Source organism: Amphiprion ocellaris, chromosome 18, assembly GCF_022539595.1.
Source record: "Amphiprion ocellaris isolate individual 3 ecotype Okinawa chromosome 18, ASM2253959v1, whole genome shotgun sequence".
Lineage (NCBI taxonomy): Eukaryota > Metazoa > Chordata > Actinopteri > Pomacentridae > Amphiprion > Amphiprion ocellaris.
Genome location: NC_072783.1, coordinates 10,543,737 through 10,559,188, shown reverse-complemented (window position 1 = coordinate 10,559,188; position 15,452 = coordinate 10,543,737). Strand labels below are relative to the sequence as shown.

At 38.2% G+C, this 15,452-nt stretch overlaps 1 protein-coding gene across 2 annotated transcripts; it reads left to right on the top strand.

Annotated features, from left to right (window-relative positions):
* Positions 1-4,259: 4,259 nt before the first annotated feature.
* Positions 4,260-13,843, top strand: LOC111564948 (muscarinic acetylcholine receptor M3-like). 2 transcript variants are annotated; one of them, XM_035945926.2, is made up of 6 exons: positions 4,260-4,386; positions 6,254-6,316; positions 6,704-6,870; positions 7,459-7,754; positions 8,053-8,789; positions 10,536-13,843. In XM_035945926.2, exons 2-6 carry the CDS (start codon positions 6,262-6,264, stop codon positions 11,045-11,047), a joined length of 1,767 nt encoding a protein of 588 aa, XP_035801819.2. In that variant the 5' UTR covers positions 4,260-4,386; positions 6,254-6,261; the 3' UTR covers positions 11,048-13,843. The 2 variants fall into 2 exon arrangements, with proteins under 2 accessions (XP_035801819.2, XP_035801811.2); XM_035945918.2 differs by having other exon boundaries at positions 6,254-6,367.
* The last annotated feature ends 1,609 nt before the right edge of the window (positions 13,844-15,452 follow it).

The following is a 15,452-nucleotide window of genomic DNA, read 5'->3' as shown; positions in this document are numbered from 1 at the left end:
CTGATAACTAGGAATATATAGAGGACATTAAATTATACAGCTGCACATGAATTCCACAGAATGAACCTCTGGTGTTTATTGAACATCCATCTCACTGTGTCAATCTGTGCAGTGGAAGTTGAGGAAGCATCCTGCTGCTGTCCAGCCATGCTCTGTTAAAAAGGATGAGAATGTGCAATACTTCAGTGTAGGCTAAATGTCACACTCTATATTCCATCAGAATGTTCAGAAATGTGAATGGAAGAGAACTATCACTAACATACCTCTATATGCCTTTCTGGATCCCCCTCTGTAAAGGCAGCAGACACAGTTTCATCCTCTTCATCCTAGATGAGTGATATGTTTCAGTGGACTTAAACTACCATTTGGCTAAATCTTTGGAGTATTGTCTACTTACAGTTACAAGGTCTGTTGTGGTGTGAAGGGGCTCCACCAGGCAGATAGTACCATCAGAATCTGTTGGGCCAAAAGAAAAAAAGACCCAAAAGAGAAATAAATATTTGCATGAATATGCTTTACAGGCATCTGCTTTCTTTCTGTTGGCTGAGTAGAAGTCTGTGTTAGTTTAAATAGGCTTAATTATTTAACAGAACATGATATGGATGCAGACATTTAGGCTATGTGTGGGATAAAACCACTGCACAGTCAAACAGCCACTTAATATTTAGGCTACTTTACAATGTAAAACATGATCAAAATGAGGTAGCTCCATGAGATTATGCTGACTTCTTACCTGTTTGAACAATGTTTTTATATTCCATCTTAAGCTCCTGCCATATGAACTTCTCCCCCACAGGATTGCACCTAAATGAAATAACTTAATAGGCTGCTATTAAACAGTTTTCCTGTAATATTATTGTGATTTAAACTTACACATTGACCCGGGCAGCAATGTTCTCCCACACCGTCTCCCTCTCTTTTACAGCTGCAGGTGTTGCATTTCTTTCTAAAAACATGTTCAAACTCACCATATGAGTGCATTAAGATTTCCAATTCAAGTGGGGTGAGAAACGCAGCCCTCCACTTCCCCGTTGCCATGGTGACTCGTCGAATCGGCGCTCCATTGATACTGGCTTTTCAGAGTTGTGGTGCACGCGCTTAACTCCAGGTGAAACTACTCAGAGTTGATTAAACCAACTCAAATCAGCCGTTCTGGAACCGGAAACCCAGAGTTTTCTATCTCAGAGTAGATCAACTCAGAGTTCAGGGTTAAACTCAGAGTTTGTTGAACCTGCTTCGTGAAACGAAGCCCTGGTAAAGTCACATCACCATACAACTTTCCTGTAAGCATGTGCAGCTCCACACTTAGTGTGATTACCGTCTCATCCAAGGACAACACACACTCACTCAGGCTCTGTTAAACCAGCTACTTACAGCTTTACAAAATAAAGGACCTCTGTCAACACACCAAGCTCAAACTTATCACATTGCAACCTGCATTCCAGCAAAGTGAATTTTTAAAACCTTCTTCACTGTGTCATTGCTCTATTTCATCCCTTTTGTGGTGAGTTTGCCGAATGCCCTAATTTGGTCTTTTGAGAAAGTTTTCTTTAATTTATTGTCGATAACTTTCACTGACTTCTTAAGTCACTGGCATTTCCTTCCATATGTTTCTGAGTGCTGCCTTTGCCTTTTTTGTATCCCTTTTCTCTGTCTCTTTGTTCCCTCTTTCCTTGATCTTTGAAACTGATAAAGAAGAAGGCATGGAAGTGTTCATTTTAAAATATTCAAAAAGCATCACAACACAGTGAAAATGATGAGTTTAATTATTTAGAGTAGTACTTTTTACACCTTTAGCATAATAAGCGTGATCAGCAGCTGTGTTCAGAATTTACAGCTGCATCGAGGTTCAGGGGTCCTCCTCTTCGTGAGCACAGGACCATGCACAAAAATGGAAGGAACAGCATCAGCCTTCAGCTAAGTCTTGCCCTTTTTTGTCCTCACAAACTGATCTGCCTCAAAATGTACCTGCAGAGTGATTTGAGGTTACTTCTTGCACACAACAACTTAGTTTAGTAGTGGTTCAAAGCACAGTATCAGAGAAGCTTTGTCCTACTTATTACTGGACACAAATACACTTATTACATAACTAGAAGATAACCAACATCATAAAGCAATTTTATACAAATTGATATTACATCAGTAACTGATGAGACTGTCATACCTAAACAGCAGCAGCAGCAGCAGCAGCAAAGCTGTCAATTGTTTAGGAACAAAGACCAGACCTCAGCCTATGCAGGTGTTTCTAACATGATCTCTCTCTTTTTTTTCTCTTTCTCTCTGTCAGCACAAGAACAACAGAGAGATTAATGTAATGAGACATCATCCTCCCCTTGCAGCCTCAGTCCAGGGAGTCTCAACTCTCTGGGTTTTTACAAGCCTTTTCCAATTCCTTATTCTTAAAAAACAATTATTAAGTTTCCCAGTGATGTGGTGTTTGTGGAAAAAGTGCAAATGTGGTGTTATAATCCAATGATACAATATATCAATTTACATTTTTTATGCTGTTGTAATTTTCTGTGGACAAGGACAACATAGAGGAAAGACAATACACAAACTGCTCCACAGTCTAATAATGATCTGAGTTAATTAAAGGTTTAATAATTGCAGTTAATATGTTTATATGTGTATAAAAATATATTCAAAAAAACTGCTGCACAGTGGCTTTGGTGTGAACACTGTCACCTCACAGCTAGAAGATCCCAATACCTAATTGATAGACTGGTGACCTGTCCATGGTGTCCAATGTCTTCACCCTCAGTCAGCTGGGACAGACTCCAGTCCCCCTAATGAGGATTAAGTGGTGTGTAGATAATGGATGGATGATAAAGTCCATTGACCCACTGAGCTGTTAGCTGAAAGTTGTTGGTATAGTTACTTGTCAGTCTTCCTCTGTCCCATCTGAACGTCAAACATTAGTCATTGAGTCAGTAAGACTGCTTGGTCTCTCAGTTACCTGGGATTAATTAAAACACAATGAATTAATAAAACTATAGAACATTATTCTAATCGCAACTTTCTCTTCCCTCCCCTCAGAATACATCACAAAACAGTAGGGCACAATTACTATATTTTCCCTTTAGTCGTTTAGAAGACCCTAAGATATTTAAAGTCCTTCACTTGGAGCTCCACTGTTCCACGGTTTCTGGTAGAAAGCTGTGGCCTCACATTTAGAGGGCCTGACTCTTATCCTGGCCATTTTACAGCTACAACCCTCCTAAATGTTTGCTGAAGGTCACTGTAGAAATGTGACTCTGAGGTCTCCAAACCACACATCCTACTCACTTTGACTGAGATCCTGTCCATGAATATCACAAACAGCATTGGAGACAAAGAGGTGTCCAACACCCACTGGAAACATGTTTGACTTTTTTTTTTTTTTTTGCAAAAATACAAGCACAGTTTGCACTTTAGTTGTACGAGGACCAGATGGCTTATAGCAACAGTCCCAGCACTTCGTACTTCCACAGTACTTCCCACAGAATCTGCCAGAAGACATGCTAGTAGGCCTTCTCAAGTCCAAAAGACACAATTGACCTGGATGGTCCAACTCCTTTGACCCTCTCAGCACCTCTGCAAAAGTTTCACAACCAGAATAGAATCCACATTGGTCCTGTTTAAATCAGTAAGAGTCCTTCACCTACCGCAGACTGATACCCTAATAAATAGAACCCACCATCAGGTCCCACAAGGTGAAATCAGCCACTTTGCCTCTCCATTTCTAGGTCAAGGCCCCGTTGTGGCTTCGATGTGTCAGAAGAGAATTGTCTGCCAGGACAGTGCAGTAGTGTCCTTCAGTGTCACAGGATACCTGTCAGCTATACCTGGTGACTCCAATCAGGAGCTTGTTGGCTACCTGAGCAACATCTGCACAGAATATGGGGCAGTTTCCCCTGAGTCTATTTGCAAGAGTGGTATTACTGTAAGCATGAAACTTATTTCATCACTGACAACAGACAGTCAACTTACTGATGAAAAAAACAGTTCATTTTACGGAGTCAAGCTGTTTCATGATTTTTAGTTCTGACACATGCAGAAGTGGGTCTTTCTCCTTTATACAATATTGGATATTCCCTTTTGTGTTTTTCTGAAGTAACCTCCTATGGATATTCTTTGATAACTCTGTAAATGTATTAGTTCAGGGAGTCAGACTCATTCCATACGCTCACATATGTTTCATGGTTCCTTAGAGCCCCCCTCATAAAACATTGTGTAACAACCAGAGAGGTTGCACTGCAGACAGACGTCTTTCTTAGAGGCGGAGCTGGACATTCCAGCCACACACTAACGGAGAAGTCTGAGCTTCAGCTTCCAGCTGTTTGCTGCCTGAGTGGAGAAGCATCCCAGCAGGATATTACACTGGATACTGGGAACCAGAGACGACTGGTGAGTACACTTCAATTTACAGTAACTTATCATCAGGCTTTTGTTTAAATACTTAAATATAAAAAGAACTCATTACGAACAAAACAATATTCTTCACTTGTTTTTTTTATCAACATTTATGCACTTTATTATTTATTTTTATTTCTTTAATTCCTTTAGGTTTCTCTAAATTGCAATGGAAAACCTCATATAAATATATGTAAAATATAAATTATGTAGGTGTACTTGCAGTTGTAAATTAGAGGTCTCTGTTTTATTGTTTTTAAATTAAAGATGCTGAAATTCTTTACCATATAAAAAAGACTTATTCACTTTCATTATTAGATGTTGTTTTGTCCATTTAGCTGGTTGTTAATGACAATCACAAAACGACATTGTCTTTGATGTCATATGAACATTACAGGAAAGTGATTTTGTAATTTGGGAGTTTTGTTGATTTGAACTGATACATGTGTATTTTTTCCTTGATTGATCCATTTATTCTTTAATGCATGCTTTATTGATTTTATTGAAATGCAACTCTTCCTGCAAAAGTGTCAAACTTATCAAACTTTCCTTCAGCGTTATAAATCAGTACTAAAGCCACCGACTGAAGACACTTTCTGACAAGATATGATGGTTCTGGCTTTAATTAGTACAGCCTGTATTAGTAATGTCATCTATTCTTTACAGGCTATGCTAATCTATGCCAGAATCAGCAATGCAGTGGAAGTGGAAGATTTAACTCTACTCTGAATGCAGTGCTGTCTCAGTTATGAAATCATGCATGTACCTGATAGCCTTGAGTCACAGCTAATTTTTGGTTTCAAAATGTTTTACGTTTTTGGTCATTTTCCCCATCAGACAAAACACACAAATGCCAAGATGCTTCACTGGGGGTCACTGTAAAGTAACGGTACTGAAGTGTTTTAAGCAAGATCACATTTACTTTGATTAATTGAAGTATATTATTAATATAATTAATTGATATATTTGAAATTGTTTTAAAAGCTGTTAAATAAAGGAATAGGCAGACTGTCATCAAAGACGCCCGATGTACACTAGGGCTTATACTGAGAATAATAATAATATAATGCTAAAAAAACACACTGTGGAAACATTAAACAGCAAAATAGCAAGAAATTAGAGGAGAAACAGCAGAGACCAATTGTAAAACTTCAAACAGATAAAAAAAAAGATACAATATTTTAAAAATCTGTCTCCTAAATATGAAATCTGTGGCAAGTTAAGAGATAGATAGATAGATAGATAGATAGATAGATAGATAGATAGATAGATAGATAGATAGATAGATAGATAGATAGATAGATAGATAGACAGACAGACAGACAGACAGACAGACAGACAGACAGACAGACAGACAGACAGACAGACAGACAGACAGACAGACAGACAGACAGACAGATATTTTATTAATCCCAAAGGAAATTGGTAGTAGATCTAGTGTTTGAGTCAGAATTTTAAATGACTTTTTTTTTACTTGTAATGGAATTACTATTTTTACAAAATGGATGCATTTGATGGATCTCAAAAATAAATCAGTGTCATTTTTGTGAAGAAGTTTCTACACAGCCGAACACTGATTAATGATGATGGTTATAGTCACAGAATCCAAACCACAGTCTATATTTAACGTACAACATACATAAATATGTGAATGTGGCTACAGTAGCCTTGGCTCTACTTTAATGTGACCTGCATCATGTAGGTGTCTTCAAAACTGCTTTATTGGCTGATTGAAATATATAAAAAATACATAACAGTTTATTTTTTGGACCAAAGCTAATGTCAAAATGTCAAACAATCAAATTAAATACCTTCATACTTCAATTTTGCGTTTGAAAATTGCTTTTCTGTTTCCTTCCAGGTGCCATCATGAACCTGACCTCCGTCTCAGATCCTGTCCACTTACTTAGCAACAGTATTAATGGTATGAGAGACCAGACTGAAAACACCATCATAGCAGAGTCAACCATTTTAGGTACCATCTTCTGCAGTCATGGATGCTGTAGTTGTCTCCACATTTTAATGATCTTTGGAAAAGTATGCAAAAAAATAAAAAAGGAGAGATAGATCAATACATGTAGCAAAAGCAAAATTATTAAAGGAAAGCTAAGATTTTCAGAGACAATAACTGTGAAGTCCTTACACCAGAATTTCATGTATCTTTTCACAAAGGGCCAATTAAACACAACTGGAGGATTTGTTCATTATTTCAGTTGAGAATTATTGATAAAACATAGACAACACACATTAATAAACATTTATATGCAGGGCTTTGAATTGTTCCTGAATTGTACTTTCTCCACATCTATAGGTGCCTCTTACCAGGATTTGGTCCTATTTCCTGAAAATGGGTGGAAGCAGCATAATGTCAGTAATTTCTTTACACAAGGAGGAAACGTGTCTGATTCAGCAGTTAACAGGACAGTAATGCTTCCTGAAGAAGAGTTTGACCCGTTAGGAGGACACACTATCTGGCAGGTGACAGTTGTGACAACAGTTCTTTTAACTTTGTTCTTATTGCATTAGTTTGGGGAACTTGCTCTGTGAATTTTGTGGCATCAAGAATGAGGAATTCTGACTGTCAGACAACCAATCAGCTCCACTCCTTACATGGCTGCTCCAAAACTCCAGGGAATTTATGGCTCCTTTGAAATGTTTGCTTATACTTTGTGTTTCAAGTCAATCTTTGCATTTATGGAAAGCTATAAGACTTGCCTAAGCTAATTCATAACTTGTTTTCTCTAAGTGATTTAAGTAGTAGGAGTAGTAATAGTAGTAGTAGTAGTAAATTTTATGCTGCTGATAGTGTCATTTTCTTCTGAATAGCTCTTTCATTACAGAAAAGATGAAAACAGTTCTATTTTTAAGAACTACAGTTTCAGATTATGAGTCCCAGCAACAACGTTATGTACTGCCCTCTCAGATTCTTTCTCTTCTTGCCTCTCCATCCTCAGGTCATCATAACTGTCTTCCTCTCAGATTCTTTCTCTTCTTGCCTCTCCATCCTCAGGTCATCATAACTGTCTTCCTCTCAGATTCTTTCTCTTCTTGCCTCTCCATCCTCAGGTCATCATAATTGTCTTCCTCACTGGATCGCTCTCTCTCGTCACTGTTGTTGGCAACATCCTGGTGTTGGTGTCGTTCAGGATAAACAAGGCACTGAAGACGGTGAACAACTACTACCTGCTCAGCCTGGCATTTGCTGACCTGACCATCGGCACGCTGTCAATGAACTTGTATACTACGTACATCATCATGGACCAGTGGGCCCTGGGGCCGGTGGTTTGTGACTTGTGGCTTGCGATTGACTATGTGGCCAGTAATGCCTCAGTCATGAACTTACTTGTCATCAGCTTTGACAGGTAACAGTAGCATGATCTCTATTATGCTTTTTATTTTTTTTGCTAATTAACTCATTTCCTAGCCACATCCATGCATTATTAGTTTTGGTTAGTTAAAATAAAGTTTTATGTTGATTGAAAATAAACCCTCTTTTATTAGACCCGAATGGAATGTTGCTCATTGAGCTTTAAAGATGTTGATACTGTTGACTCTTAGCAGACTTTCAGAAAAGACAATGTGACTGACAGAAATGGAAAGCACAGTTACAGTTTCTCTCTACGTGTACAGTTACCTACCTTTTTTTCTGTGATCTTCTAGGTATTTCTCTGTGACCAGACCTTTGACCTACCGGGCCAAGCGTACGACCAAGCGGGCCATGACCATGATTGGATTAGCCTGGTCCATCTCTTTCATTCTGTGGGCCCCAGCCATTCTGTTCTGGCAGTATATTGTAGGTGAGCGGACAGTCCAGCCAAACGAGTGCTACATTCAGTTCTTGTCGGAGCCCATCATTACGTTTTGTACTGCTATCGCTGCGTTCTACTTGCCAGTGACCATTATGGCAATCCTGTTTTGGAAGATCTATCAGGAGACAGAGAAGCGAGCTAAAGAAGTACAAGGTCTCAAAGGATCTGGGGCAGGAAACAGCTCAAACCAGACTCAGAATCAAGGGAATGGCAGTGGGAGAGCTGGTGGAGAAGGTTCAACCAACAGCCAGAAGAATGTGTCAACTGTGCTGCGCCAGATGAGCTCTCAAAGCTGCAGCAGCTACGAACTAAATCAATCATCTGCAGAGAAGAACAACAAGGACAATGGCAGCTTACCAGAGGGAATGGGGAACAGAGGAAGGTGTGGCATATTTTGCTTCCAGTTTTCGTCTCTTCTGCAAGGTCGGCGTGCATCCAGGAGGTCCTTCAACAACACAATATTAACGGAGGGTGATGCAGAGCAGAGCAGCTGTGACAGCTTCAACAATAATGAAGTTGGGGCTTCAGGGGATCAGTCAGGTTCTGAGGCAGAAGCTGACGGTTCAGACCCATCAAGGACTCCATCAGGTTGGACATAACAGTATCATATGGTCTTTGTTTGCATGATATTCACTACTGGTCTAAAGTTTGAGAACACCCCAATGATTCCGTTTTTTGTTTTTGTTTTTTCAATTAAAGTAGTTCAAATCCATTGAATAGCTTGAAATGGTACAAAGATAATAAGTGGTAAAGTGCCAGAGGTTAAAAAAAAAGGTAAGGTTACCCAAAACTGAAAATAATGTACATTTCAGAATTATACAAAAAGGCCTTTTTCAGGGAAAAAGAAATGGGTGAACAACTTAAAGCTGTTCTGCGGCAATGGAGGTTGATCAAGCCTTGGAAGTTGGTGCTACCAAATCCTACAGATGTCCCAACTTTTCTTGATTAATTACAACCTCCTCTGTCTGCATAAAAGTAGTGCTGGAACACACTGTGGCACCATACCCTCCAGAGCATTATTTGAACAGTATTGTGCAGCAGAAAGTAGTGTGTTGCTATAAAAATGGAGAGGAAAAGGCAATTAACAATAGAAGAGAGACAGACCATCACAACACTTAAAATGTAGGTCTTTCCTACAGAGAAGTTGTGAAGAAAGTCAAGGTGTCAGTGAATCCAGTTTTCTTCACCATCAAAAGGCTCAGAAACTGGAGCTACTCTGACAGGAAGAGGTCTGGAAGACTCAAAGCCACAACAGAATCAGAAGACAAGTTTCTGAGAGTCAACATCTTGGTGATAGGCAGCTCACAGGACAACAGCTTCAAGCACAGCTTAATAATGGTCGTAGTAAGAAGTCTCAGTTTCAACTGTGAAGAGAAGACTTGGAGCTGCAGGTTTGACAGGTGGAGTTGCAACAAGAAAGCCATTGCTAAGACGTCAGAATAAGAAAAAGAGGCTTGTCTGGGCCATGAAACACCGTCAATGGACTACTGAAGACTGGAAGAAGGTATTATGGACTGATGGATCTAAATTTGAAATCTTTGGTTCATCACGCAGGATTTTTGTATGCTGTTGAGTAGGAGAAAGGATGGTTCCTCAGTGTGTGACATCAACTGTCAAACATGGAGGAGGAAGCATGATGGTCTGGGGCTGTTTGATGGATCCGGGGTAAGTAACTTGTACAGAATGACAGGAAACCTGAACCAAAACAGCCAACACAGCATTCTGCAGCACCATGCAGTACCTTCTGGTATGTTCCTAGTTGATCAGGGGTTCATTCTACAGCAAGATAATGACCCAAAACATAAGTCCAAGCTTTGCCAGAACTACCTTAGAAAGAAAGAACCAGATGGTGAGCTTGAAAACATGGAGTGTCCAGCACAGTCTCCAGACTTAAAGCCCATGGAGCTGGTTTGGGATGAAGTGGACAGAAGAGTGAAAGCAAAGCAACCCACAAGTGCCACACATTTATGGGAACTTCTGCAGCAGAGTTGGGAGGAACTTTCTGAAGAATATTTGATTTCCATTGTGGAAAGAATGCCACTAGTGTGTTCACCTGTTATATCTGCCAAAGGGGGCTACTTTGATGAGTCAAAAGTTTAGAATACATTTTGGATTATAAATAGATTTTTTTTTTAACTTAATTTGTTTATTTGTTTATGCTTTCATTTCAGAGTACAATGACACATTAACATGCATAATTTCCAATTAAAAACTGGAAAAATTGGGGTGTTCTAAAACTATTGACTAGTGGTGTATAACTAAATGAGAATGACGCACATAATGTTTTATTGCATGTGCTTGATTTTTTAATGTGTAATATTTCTATCTATACAGATAGTAAGAAGTCTAGAAAGGTGAAGAAAAACAAGGATAAGCAGCCATCATCAACCTACAAAAGTCAAAGAGGTTCAAACCCTCCCAACTCTTCTGCTGACCAATCACCTGCAGCTATAACCATGAAAGATGCAGCGATGGCCAAACGCTTTGCCTCGAAGGCCAAGACCGAGATCAACAAGCGCAAGAACGAAAAAAAGGCGAATGATAAGAAAGCAGCACGGACACTCAGTGCCATTCTGTTCGCCTTCATCACAACGTGGTTACCATACAACATCATGGTGTTGGTCAATACCTTCTGTCAGGATTGTATCCCCGGAACTCTCTGGGCTCTGGGCTACTGGTTGTGTTACGTCAACAGCACAGTAAACCCCATGTGCTACGCCCTGTGCAACAAAACCTTCAGGACAACTTTCAGGGATATTCTAATGTGCCAGTGGAAGCAAAAAAAGAACAAACCTCACTTCAATCAGAGGCAGTCTGTGGCATTCAAGAAGAAAGACCCTGTGTAGAGTGCAGTGGTCAGTTAGATGGATCTGTGTTACAGACTATATTTCCTGCTCCATATTCAGAGCTGGAATGAATAATACACAGCTTATCACGGAAAAATTAAAAAATGAATTTTTCCCACTCAGCTTGAATGAAAGGTTTTGCCACAGAAAGACTAGTTTGTTGTTCTTTCCCAGATACTGTATTTTGACTGCTGGTAAACCAAATTTAGAATGGATATTTATGGTCTGCAGAGAATGACTTCTAATAGTTTTGGTGACCCTTTCAGCCTCTGTTTAGCATGACATCAGTTCACAAACTGACCCCCAAATATTTCACATCTGAAAAGCTAAATACTAGATTTCCATGTGATGAATTTTACTGGTCCACAGAATACGAACTGTAGCAGTTTTAGCAGCATCGCCTTTTCTTTAGCACAACCACAGTTTCAAATCTGACAATACCTATATTTGGGCAAAATCTCATGATTTTTACTTGGTACATTCATTGGTACTAGTTTTTTCATTTTGGACTTTCAGCACCACCCTCTGACTGAGGGTCCCAAAGAGGATTATAATAATATCGTCACTGGACCTAAAGGGTCCCAAATTACAACATGCTGTTTGTTCTAGAAGAGCTCAAGACTTCAGAGGAGAAAAATTCTATTACTTTTCTGCTCTGGTCTGGCTTGCATTTGTCAGCTTTGGTTACACTGATACTAACAGAAATGGTATTTAAAACTTAAAATTAAATTAAATTAATAAAACTAATTATCTCTGAAAAAGCTCTGTGAGTTCAAAGGGATGAGTAGGAAAGTCACTATAACAATTACCTTTATATGGTGATAACATTGTGCTTTAATAGTAGCTGAACTACTTGCCAAGTCTCTACACATGGAATTAATAATATTAGTAGTCTTTTATATGTAGTTAATATTAGTACACTCTAATCTATCAGTCCTGGGACAACTCCATCCCTTTATGAGGCTTCAGTTTTTGTCCAAACTGTTTCAGAGAAGCGTTGGCTCGGCATGCTTCTATTGAATTTTAGTTGTCTTGTGAAGTGTTTCTAAATCTTACCTGATAACATGAATGGGGTGCATTAGTGTGTGTGTGACATAAACCTTCTCACCTAATCAATACATCCACAGTGGTTTAGTTCTGCATGTTGTCACTTGATTCACGTTGTATTCAGTGGCTGTGGTTTTTGGAAATATAAACAATATTAGAAATAGTTCAAGTATAAAAAACAAACAGACAGTAGATCCTTGATGATGCTTTGGTTGATACTATTGACTGACTAGTATTTGTATGATGCAACTCTGACAATTATCAACTGTGTGAGTCTTACTGTGTGTACATCTGTATAAATACTAGGGAGCAGCATGATAATGTGAAGATGCATACAAAGCACACATATGGAAAATAATGTGGCAGCTTCCATATGTCGGCCTGGTAATTATTGTGCATATTACATGTGCACATTGCAGGTTGCCAGTGGAAGGAGAGGAACAGATAAGTACTGATAATGACCTTAACCTTTTCTATTTTTCACTGTAGCACGTTAGATGGAGAGTGTTGTTTTGTCAGGAAGTGAAGAAAGCATTTACGAATCAATGCCAGTCCTTTAGATCCACCTTATGGAAAACTATTTCTTATTATTTTAAATTGCTGTGAGATAATACCTATGTGTTTTAATTAATTACTTTGCACTTGAGTGTTTTGTAATATGTGCAGATCAGTGTTTTTACAAATCTGACATTTGCACTTGTGTAAAAGAGCTAAACGGCAATAAAACTGTGTGACATTTATTATATAATCTGTGATTCATGAAAATACTTTTAAAGAAACAAAGATTTTGGCATGGTGTGTTACGTCACTTCAGTTTTGTGTCACTGCAAAAATGGTGCAACAGCACCAACAAGTGGCTTCAAAGTCAAACTGCAGTGATGTTAGTCATTGAGTGATAACTACACTTTGCTTTTCAAAGTGAATATTCTATTGTGCACATGAAAGCCATGACCGATATTACACCTTAACTCCAGGAGAACTCCAATGTCAACTGTCCTCTTATGCATACGTTATTAATTATTCACGTCATATTAAAATGCTGAAGTGTTTGTTTATCAACAATAACTAAATTATTTTTAAATTTTTCACTCAGTAGCTCCAAACATGAAATATAGGAAAATAATCTCCCCAGACTGATAATTTTTATTGTTTAGAGGCAAAGAGCAGCAGGGTCAATATTGAACCGTGGGACTTTTTGTATCATAGTTGACATTTTTGCTGTTTTCAGGCCTAAAATCAACATGGCCGCCTATAACCAAACAACACATGACATTTTTACAGAAAGATTCTTCTAAATATTATATATACAATTGAGTGAAATTGAGAGTTATTTATAAAGATATTGTAGTAAACCTGTTGACATGCCATAAATCCACACTTGACACACACTACTTTATATTAAATAACTCAGAAAGCCTTGGAGTCTTGCCAGTCTTTTCTTCAGGAGGAAATGACATCATGTGGAGCAGGTCATGTGATCTGGAATTAACACACTTCCTTGAGAGGTGTTTTTGTAATGGGTAACTTAGTTGGAAGTGATTTCTTGGACACAGATACAGTTTGTTATTTTTCATATAAATTTGATATATTGCCAAAAAAGAAATATCTGTCATGATTATCTCAACTTAATAAAAAGAACACAATCAAAACAATTTTTGAATCAGCTCATTTTATTATTGTTTAGCTAATTAGAAGGTGGTTGTTATTAAATTCGGACAGTTATTTCGTTGACATTTTAATGATATCCAGTCATTTTTTTTAATAATAAGTGATTGTTTCCATAATATATAGTTATGAAATTTGTGAAGACATGATCATAATGAAGATTAAAAAAAGTTGTTTTTTTTTTTTTTTTAACTTTTAATAAAAATGTATGCAAAATTTATCCCATGGACTTCAAAAGTCCCTCAATTATATATTGATCCTTCTAGTCATGTCAGGAACGTTCAGCTTTCTGTCTTCAAATGTCCCAAAAATGTTTGGAGGAGTTGAGGTGACTGTGGAGGAAAGTCCATGACAGTCAGACATCCTGGTCTTCTTTGGTCTTCAGGCTAAAGCTTTGATGTGTGTTCAGACTCATTATCCTGCTGAAGGATGAATCATTCTTCACAAAATGTAAATCTGAAAGTGAAGCATGTCTCTGAAGAATGGAGTGATACTTCTCCATGGTTTGGGTGGAGTCAGTTTAGCATTTACACATCCATGCCAGTCCAACGTCAGAAAGTCTGATGGACTTCATACTTCTGACAGATAAACAATGGCTGCAGGTTGATATCGATGAACAAGCCTTGATGAGTTGATCGAACCCACCAGAGTGTATGAATGCTGCTTCAATGGAAGGCTCAAGAAAATACTTTTTTTTTGCACAGGGGTCAACATTGTTACCGCCATTACTCTGCTTCAGTGTGTTTTTGAATGTTTCGAAATCCTCAGATCCTCTGATAATTTCCTGTTTTCCTTGAAAATCCGATCAATTTTCTTTGCGGTTTGAATTTCTGGATCCCACTGTAGATGGTTCATGTTTTCTTGTGTCAGGCATATTTAATTATATTCAACTTTGACCATTTATTTGAATAATTTTACACCTTAAGTTGACAAGCAACTTAAATGTTGCATTTTTAACATGATTGCATAGGTGCATAATAATAAATAATCCAGTAATGAAAATAAAATCATTTTCATGGCGATGCGAAACTTGAATTCAGTAATCTCACTTGAAGTCTAATTCTTATGACGTGTAAGACAGTTTTAATCTTTTTGCAAATCTTATAAGATGAACAATCAGGCTGTGAGGCTTTAATGTTTTAATTTAGAAGATGTGTCAGATCGCAGGCAGTGATTAAGGCCCATAGGGAGTTAGCAGATATAGGCAGGAGTCTGACCATTCAAGGCTTCAAAAACAAGCAGTAAAATATTAAAAACTATTTTAAAGCTGGCAGGTAACCACTAGAGGGCAGCAGTTTTTTTTTTGTATTGTGGTCGCCTCTCAGTGGGTGAGGTCCTAATCCCAACAAATCAAGTGAATTAATCGAGACAAACAACTGTCAGTTCTGTTCACTTCACTCACTAACATGACTTAAAGGAAAGCACTAGTAAATGAAAATGGACTACACCCTGTTATGTGATGGAAAATTGGAATATAATGCCTTTTTGAAATAGAAGGACAAAAATTTAAGTGCTTAGAAAAAAATCAGTTATTGTCATTCATATGTGTTATTATTTAACAGAAAATAAGGATTGTTTTGGATTCGAGAGCAAACTTGCAGCAACATAGAGCTGCATGACAGGTCCCTTTATTGGGGTCTTGTGCACACTTTGCCACTTTGCACTATGGGTATTGTAGGCAGGCAGGAATCTG

Coding starts and splice junctions, on each gene's coding strand:
- LOC111564948 (XM_035945918.2), top strand. CDS start 6,262: ATGAACCTGACCTCCGTCTCAGATCCTGTCCACTTACTTAGCAACAGT. Junction 6,871..7,458: donor GAGGACACACTATCTGGCAG/GTGACAGTTGTG, acceptor CTCCATCCTCAG/GTCATCATAATTGTCTTCCT. Junction 7,755..8,052: donor CTTGTCATCAGCTTTGACAG/GTAACAGTAGCA, acceptor GTGATCTTCTAG/GTATTTCTCTGTGACCAGAC.